At 34.7% G+C, this 9,446-nt stretch overlaps 1 protein-coding gene across 1 annotated transcript in view; it reads left to right on the top strand.

The window, feature by feature from the left end:
- Positions 1 to 9,446, top strand: part of LOC129738135 (lutropin-choriogonadotropic hormone receptor) — an 83,967-nt gene that overhangs the window by 36,933 nt on the left and 37,588 nt on the right. The window contains 1 exon segment of the mRNA XM_055729316.1: positions 8,963 to 9,250. Within this exon segment, the coding sequence (XP_055585291.1) occupies positions 8,963 to 9,250 (288 nt within the window).

The raw sequence follows: 9,446 nt of genomic DNA, 5'->3' as shown, positions 1-9,446 counted from the left end.
TAGAGAAGAGAGAAGAGAGAAGTGAAAAGAGAAAAGTAATATAAGAAAAAGATAAGAGTAAAGAAATAGAGAAGAGAGATGAGACAAAAAGTCGCTGATGTATCTATTTCTGCATTCAAATAAAAAAAATCTATGGTTTGTGAAAAAAAAAAATCATAACAGCAACAGCAATTCTTCTGAATTTTAAAATTGATTTACTATTTTATTAGAGAACTATAAAATCTCTATAAACTTGCAAAATGCATCTGGACACGAAATCCTGCCATTATGTTTTCAGAATTACCATATATTTCGAAAGAGTTCAATCAATATAGTCGACCATACTTCCCAATATCAGTTGTGCTCGTTATGCACTCAGATTCTCCTGCTATATGATAAGTTAATTAAAATTTACAAGTGGCACCTCCCTCGAACAGTCCGGTGAGTTTGTAGCTCCAGGATATTTGATAGTGTCAGTGTGTAAATCATTTCATCCATTCATTCACTTCTCGAGTGCCAACGACCCGGGGATGCCTAGCTTATTTAATCCTCTCCCTTTTGCTAATTCAGGTGAAACGACCAGAAGGCTCCAGCAACGACCAGGGTATGGATTTTGGCCCGGACGAGGAGCATTCCAGCAATCGGCGCATGAAACGATACACCCTTCAATGAGCACAGATTTGATTGGTTGCAAATTCTATCCAGGTGAGCAAAAGCAGGTCGGGATTTGCCCCCACCAGGGCCCGGATAGAGGGTCTAGCTGGGCCTCTATGAATAAGTGATGTGGGATGGCCGGTTGCAGAATAAGAAACCAAATTGAGGAATTTCGAAAGGAAAATGAAGCTCTCTGCTGCTGATAGCTTTCCGACTCAGAAGTTTGATTCATCTGAAGTTGAGATGATGAAAAGTCTAAATGAAACTGGGAGAGAAAGCAGAAATAAATTTGTCTGATGCCTAAACAGCGGTTCAATTTCTAAGACAAAGTTAATCAATTTTCTGCATTTGTGTATAGTTTGTCACGGAAAGTTCCCTATTTGTACAGAAAATAAATTCAAGAAATAAGTAATTCTGTTAGGTAAAAAGTTTATCGTTTGAAAAGTCATTCATAAATTTATCACCACATTACTGATTATGTTTCCTAGCATTTATCTATCCACTATTTATTTTAGTCTATTTAACCTGCAGTTTGTTGTTGCTCCCCTGGACCACAAATAATAACCGATTTTGATGATATTATATTCGTTGTTTAGGTAATTTAATATTTTGTAGGAAATTACCAGTAGTTCGGTTCCGAATGAAAAAGTTCCAAAACAAGAGCTGAAGAAATGCTTATAACTTCTGAATGATCTAATCTCAACGATTTTCGAAATTGTTAAGAATTTCCCTTTCTACAGATGTTCAAGAGATGTAGGGAACCAGGTTTGGCCCTATTCCAGAACTTCCGGTAGAAATATTTTTCTTCAAAAAACACACCTTTTCTTAAATATGTCTTTATTTGTATCAATTCATCATTACATTCATATTACATTATTACATTCAATAAGGTGTTTAGCTTTATAATGAACTGCCCTATAGTTAACTAGATAATAAACATTTATTTATAAGACTTAAATTTTCTGAGCGAAATCAAGTATTTAATGTAGGAAAACATCCTGTAATGTCAAAAATATTTTAAACTTAAAACTAAAAACTATCTTAAAACTAAACTAGTTATAAAGAGAACGAATCTCTGCGATGGAAGACTGCATCGATTTTCCTCTGAAATTGGAGATGATTTTGTTGGCCATCTCTTCGATCGATTCAATGCCCGCAATCCGATGAAGATCTTCGGTGCTGTGCCAAGGTGGAAGCCGCAAAATCGTTTTCAGATCCTTGTTCTGAATCCTCTGGATGGCTTTCTTCCTCGTCGCGCAGAAGTTAGACTAAACCGGAACTGCATACATTATCACAGGTCGGAACACCTGTTTATATATCAGCATCTTATTCCTCAGGCATAGTCGGGATTTCCTGTTGATGAGAGAATAAAGAGATTTAGTGTATTTATTACATTTGGATTGAATATCTTCAATGTGATTTTTAAAAGTATGATTCCGATTAAGTTTGAGTCCCAAGTACTTCACATGATCAGACCATTCTAACAAAACCCCATTAAAAGTTATGGAATGATTTTCATTAGGTTTTAAAAATTCAGCTCTTGGCTTATGAGGAAATATTCCACATTTTCAAGTAATTCAAAAAGGAATTCAAATTTTGTTGCAATCTACTGCGCACCACCCGTAAATTTCGACCTTTGGCTGAAAGCAAAGTATCATCAGCAAATAATCTTCTTCCTTTTCCTTCTGGTACATCAAGTAAAAATATTGTATAAAATTGGCCCAAGTATACTACCCTAAGGGACACCAGCTCTAATGGGTGTCCTTTCAGAGCATGAATTTTGAAAGCTTACTTGCAAAGTTCAGCTAGTCAAGTAATTTTGAATAATTGTGGTGAGATACACAGGAAAATCAAATCGAGCTAATTTAGCTACTAAACCTTTGTGCCAAACACTGTCAAAAGCTTTTTCAATATCTAGAAGAGCAACACCAGTTGAGTAACCTTCAGATTTGCTAGCGTTAATCATATTAGTTACACTCAAAAGTTGATGTGTAGTAGAATGCCCATGACGATAACCAAATTGTTCACCTGGGAAAATAGAATTCTGATTAATGTGAATCATTATAAGATTTCAACTAAAAAATTTGAAAGTGCTTTCAGGCAACTTTTTAAAAAGAATATAGAATCTTCCCCCGAGGCTTTCATATATTATTAAACTTTTTGAAAATCAATTTAAGTTCATCAATGTTTGTCTCGCAAAAATTTTCAATTACATTAAGCATAAAAAGAGTATCATCAGATTCTAGGGAAATTCGAGCATCCATTGGACAGACAACGTTTAAATTAAAATCATAAGCAGACTCAAACTGTTGAGCCAATTTTTGAGTTTTTTTTTCTGCATTAGTTAAAAGAAGTTTATCTCCATCTTTCAATGTAGGAATTGGCTTCTGGGGCTTTTTCAAAATTGTATGTCCTCTACTGCATTTGCAAAGTTTTCATTACGAATAAAATTTAAACGACGTTTGATCTCTTTTTGAAGGTCGCAATAAATAAATTTCAAATAAGGATCCCAAGTACGTTGATATTGGCGTCGACGAATGTTTTTCAGTCGTATCAAAAACTGAAGATCATCATCAATCAAAGGTTGATTAAATCTATGTTTAACTTTGGGTATTGAAGCGGCTTTAGCATTGACTATTGAAGTTGTCAAATTGTCTTCTATTGAATTCAAGGGAACGTTTACATCTAAATTACGTTCAATAATATTTCTATATCGCTCCCAGTCAGCTTTTTGAAAGTTAAAAGTTGATTTTAAAGGGTTTTCAATGGGACATTGAAATAAAGAAGAAGTTTCTGGAAGGTGATCTGAATCAAGGTCCGCATGAGTAACTAATTGACTACAATGCTCTCCTAAATCCGTTAGAACCAAATCAATTGTGAAGGGATTTCTAATTGAAGAATAACAAGTTTGCCCATTAGGAAATTCAACAGTATAATAACCTGCAGAGCAGTCATTAAACAAAATATTCCCATTAGAATTTGATGAAATATTATTCCAAGATCGGTGTTTTGCATTAAAGTTACCAATAATAAAAAAAAGTTTTATTTCTGGTGAATCTCCCTTCAAAAAATTCGTCTGTTCACCGCTACATAGAAAAGCCAAATATGCGGCAAAATTGATAATTTTCCCCATAGACGTTTCTAATTCATTTAAACATCTATTTGGATCCATGAGGGAATTGTCAAGTCAGTAACTTTGTTGGCATAATTAAAAGAAGTTTGGAAAGCTTCAAACATTGAATTTGCTTTCAGCATAAGTTGCATCTTTCCATTAAATTTTGATGTAAAAATTTTAATTTTTCCTCAGTAATCTCACCCAAAACAACAAAATTGTTAGGATCAGAAAATGAAGGAGAAGAACATGAACATGAATTTAAATGTGAATTTCGGGGACTTTCCCAAGCCTTCGCATGAACGTTGAGACTTGGTTTTTTTTCCCATTTTTATTAGTTAAACCAGAAAAGGGCAACCCATTTTTGACCACCTCTGAGAACGTTAAACAACGAGTCTGTGGCGCTGAATCAGCACAGGTAACATTAAAATCACTTCGAGCATTACCAAGACGTGATTCCAAAGTAGGCTGAGGCTGGCCGCGAACAGGCAGATTGTTTGACGGCCTGACGTGTGAAGACGAAAAAGAGGAAAGAGGAGAAGAAACTTTTCTGGAAATTTTGGTATTTTTCCTAGAAGCAATAATTTTTGCCCTAACGGGACAGTCTATAGAATTCGAGGAATGATTACCTGCGCAATTCGCACACTTGAAGAATTCTACTTGGGGTTTATCACCACCAAAAAGGCATAAGGTTTTTCATGATCGAATGAGCCGCAAAGCATGCATCTGGCATTCATTCTACAATTTTTAGTGCCGTGACAAAAAGCTTGACAACGACGACATTGCGTAGTATTTTGAAGAAAATTGGTGGAAGATTTTCGAAACGGTTTAAATTTGACTCGACAATGAAACAAAATACGAGCCTTTTCAAGAATTTGCAAATTAATAACCTGACCCTTTTTAAAATGGACCAAATAAATTTCAGGAGCAAATCCAACACTACTGGTATTATTCATGTTGGTTCTTTTCCTCATTTGAATTACTTGAATCGTAGAAAAACCTAACAAAGAATTTAATTCAGTTGTGATCTCATCCGGTGTTTGATCGCCGGTGAGACCACGAAGTACAACTTTGAAAGGAGATCACTTTTAGCGTCGTAGGTAAAAAATTGATGTTTTGAATTATTCAAATAATTCAAAAATTTTTGAAAATCATTAAAAGATTCCGCCAATATACGAGCAGTTCCACTTCGACCGATCTGTAAAGAAATCTTCACATCCTTCACGGAAGAGATTTCTTTTCGAAAGGCATTGAAATCAGAAATCGTGACCGTAATTGGTGGAACCTTTTGCATTTTTAAGAGTATAAGAAGAAGAAGGTTTATTAGTAGGGGAGAGTGGGGTATAATGGGCCACTTTTTTTTGCTTTATAACTTCTTTTTTATAATAGATAAAAATAAAAAAAAATATATGGAATGATTTTCTACATTTTTGGGGTATCATAAGGCATTTTTTTATTTTTTGAATAAGTGAATTTCCCGAATTCTGACTGTTTTGAAAAAAGATTTTTTTTTTTTGATTTTAGGAAACTGTGGGGAAACGTGGGCCACCAAATCCAAATTGACTCATTTAGGGCTTGTGATATAGCTAAATTGGCAAGTCTGTTGTCTCCTGAGCCGATGCCCGCGAGTTCGAGCCCAAAAGTAAACATCGAAGACAGTTGTACCGTATTAGTTTTTCAGTAACGATTCGTCAACTGCACCGTTGATTAACCCTCATCCGCATTAGGGTGTCATTTTGACACCATTGCAAGTTTAAAGGCTTGTAACTTTTTTCAGAAGCTTCAAAATACAAAAATTTCTTCGGGGACCCTAAATGAATTCAAAAGTTATTCAAAATTGCATCTTTACTTTTTTTATGGACGAGCCCTGAAAGCCTGGACAAAAAACCTCCCTTTTCCGACTTTGGGTGTCATTTTGACACCACAAAAGTAAAATCTATTTAAGTCGTTTGAATTATTATGAACTTCATATAAAACTTATATTAATAGAAACCTTGTAATGTCAGTAAAATATTTTTAGAACATTATATACAGCTAAAGTTACAAGTTTTCTCGTTATTCAGCATGAAAGAAAAAAAAATCCGAAAAAACATGCCTCACGAAAACTGCTGTAGTTCATATGTTACACGTCCAAAAAAATATTTGCCTTATGCATATGAAATCTGAAGTTAATGCCTACATCATGGAGACAAGAAATATTTTTTTAAATTTTTTTTAATGAAATGGTCGCAAAAAGTTCAAAAAAGTGGTCTAAAAACCTACTTTTCATTCGATTGCTAGTAAATACTGTTTGAGCGATGGTAGAGTGTTTTAAAAAATATTACTACAAACTTTATTGAAATTCTAACATTTTGCTGTCTTTAGATTTTTGAAGCAACAAAAATTGAATTCACTGGAATTTTTCAAAGTTGGCTTCTTTGCGCGATTTTTTCACTAATTGAAATTTCATCTGTTTTTGTGGTCCTCCGTCAGGTTGTACCAGGATTTTCAGTGCTTTCTCGCCGTTTGAAGCAATCAAAACTATATCCATTGAAAAGGGAATTAAATCTACATTCTAGTGAGGTGCAACAATTTACGCTGTGAGATTTCACAAAAATATGAAAATAATAAACGTAAAATCATTCCTGAATTTCTAGAACTACAAGCACCGCGTCCAGCAAAACGTGTTTGTTTGCTCTCCGAGTAAGTACGGTGGGTGGTGATTTTTTTTTTTTTTATTTGAGATGACTTCTTTGTTTTTTTTAACTTATCATCGATCTTTTTTTTTTTTATTAATTAATTAACTAAAGTCTTACATCTAATTTTACATTGTCATCTGTGCTACAAATCCTAACATTTCTTCCTACTCAAAATTCAATCAAGTGCCTAACTATTTTTCGAAAATCTTTCGATTTTCCCATCGCAAATCGCGTATTTCTTTTTTTTAAAACAAATATACTTGCATTCGGAAAATGCCCCAGACAATGTGAAATCCCTCGAACACACCACCACAAAATCGCTTTTTCATCTTTATTTTTATCATCTATGTCTACCAGCAAAATATCTTCTATGTTACTAATTTTTTTGTTACATTTTCTATACACAACTTCTTTGATCCAATCAACCACTTCTTTTGAATTTGTACATTCTGATATCCTGTGGTAATTGCTATCCGGCATTGAGCAGATGTCACAATTACTATTATTTAACCGACCAATATTGTATGCTAAAAGCTTTTCCTTATTTGGAATTATATTATTCGTGAAAGCAAACATATTTGACTTATCCTTGGACGAAATAAACGGTTTATTGATATTTTTCCAAATTATGTCCCAGTTTGTTGAAGGAAAATCTTGTTTTACTTGAGGAACAATACTTTTTTCTAGAATAAAATCATTGTAAATTAAGGCACAAGTATCCAGATCAGGTTTTGTTTTCAAAACATTTGCAGCTGCTATCCAATCTCTATAAAAATGTGGCAAATTTTGAGGTTTGTTCGAGCAGAGAGCGAAGCAGACAGACGAAATAATGAGGCGTGAAAGCACTGAAAATCCAGGTACAACCTGACGGAGGACCACAAAAACAGATGAAATTTCAATTAGTGAAAAAATCGCGCAAAGAAGCCAACTTTGAAAAATTCCAGTGAATTCAATTTTTGTTGCTTCAAAAATCTAAAGACAGCAAAATGTTACAATTTCAATAAAGTTTGTAGTAATATTTTTTAAAACACTCTACCATCGCTCAAACAGTATTTACTAGCAATCAAATGAAAAGTAGGTTTTTAGACCACTTTTTTGAACTTTTTGTGACCATTTCATGAAAAAAAATTTAAAAAAATATTTCTTGTCTCCATGATGTAGGCATTAACTTCAGATTTCATATGCATAAGGCAAATATTTTTTTGGACGTGTAACATATGAACTACAGCAGTTTTCGTGAGGCATGTTTTTTCGGATTTTTTTTTCTTTCATGCTGAATAACGAGAAAATTTGTAACTTTAGCTGTATATAATGTTCTAAAAATATTTTACTGACACTACAAGGTTTCTTTTGATGTAAGTTTTGTTTAAATCGGTTTAACACGCCAAAAGTTATAACGATTTGAGCTTGTGGTGTCAAATTGACACTCCTCGTGCTGATTAGGGTAGTGAAATCTAATGCGGATGAGGGTTAAATCGCGAATGCCATAAAGATGGTAAAACGACTATAATCGAAACAAAAAAAAATCTTCATTTAGTTATTTTGAGGCAATTTTAGTTGAGCAAATAAAAAAGGAGTGGATATGATTGAATGGTTCCTAATTCTTGGCTCGCGAGCGTTTCGGCAAAATTCCTTATTAAGGATTTATGTTCGTCTCTATCGCATTGTAAAAAATGGACAAAATATTTTTCATAATTCTTTATTTGGCATACGAAAACTTTGCAGCTAGAAAAAAGGTATTTTAAGTTCTGAATGTGTATAAAAACACCAAAATATAGGTGGCCCAAGATACCCCACAAAATGTGGCTCACGATTCCCCACTAGCTATGATTTGCAGATTGTTTTGGTTTGTTTGACTAAGTGATTTTTCATCAAACATTTTTTTTTCCACTTGAAAGAATATGACAAAACTTAGATCAAAAGCGTATGAGCATATTTTTGTTATGTACTTCAGGTCTCCCACGGATGCAATTTGCGGGTGCATGTTTAGTTATGTGAGTACATTTTTCTAGGGTAGTTAAATAAAAGAAGCATATGATGCGTACATAAGTCAACAACATATAGAAAATCATGCTTACGCAAAGCGATGACGATGACAGTTAGATTGAGATTTTTATCTCAACACACATCTGAGTTATTTAGAGTGGCCCTACTCTTATAAGAATTAAATATGAGTATATCCTTGTATATCCGATGTTATGAAGGACATCGAATGAACTGGAAATTTCAACTTTTTTGGGCGATGGACCTGAATTAGGTTCGGCAATCCGTTTTCTGCCGGCTTTGACGCCGGCCGATGACTTTCCCATGCTGGAAAAAAAGAGAAAAATATGATGAATGATATCAACCGCTTTATGTTATAATCCCTGAGGATGGTCCTTACCCATTTAAGTGCTTCCAGTTAAGCTCAATTTAGCTTTGTTTTTTGTATTTTGCTGCATGGATGAAGGAAACAATGTTCAAAGTTTTACCCTCATAGTTTCCCAACTTTAGTTAAAAAAAACAACATAGTTTCAATTAACCTCCCCCTTGTTTGCAGATCCATTGGCAGCGCGAAGGCAACTATGGAACCGTCATTGTCGGTGGTATCGGATGAGCTGAATGAACAGGACACACGTGCGGTAGTACATCCGCTCAAAAGTGAGCTGGGGTTGGGGGACGGATTTTTCCAGCCCATCACCGGACTGCCCATCGATGGGTCCATCATCCGGGAGGATGTGTCGGATCTGTACACGCACAATCCTGTGGACTTTTTCGAAGGCACCTTCCACGGAACCGATGTGCAACCGACGGCCATGGAGGTGCTGTGCGGAAACCTAACGCCCACGTAAGTCGTACTGTGTTGGTGAATAAAGAAATATTCAAGCCCCTTATACAGGGAATCAAAAAACCCATTACCTTCTGATAGAATGATATGATCAGAACACTCGCCCAATCCCAGCAATGACCAATAACTGACTTGTGTTTTTGTATTCATCTGGTTGTTTCTCCTTCAATGTTGCCGGATATTTATTTTATTTATT

This window comes from Uranotaenia lowii, chromosome 1, assembly GCF_029784155.1.
Source record: "Uranotaenia lowii strain MFRU-FL chromosome 1, ASM2978415v1, whole genome shotgun sequence".
NCBI classification, from domain to species: Eukaryota; Metazoa; Arthropoda; class Insecta; order Diptera; family Culicidae; genus Uranotaenia; species Uranotaenia lowii.
The sequence above is the reverse complement of the archived record's forward strand: the minus strand, read 5'-3'. Positions and strand labels throughout refer to the sequence as shown.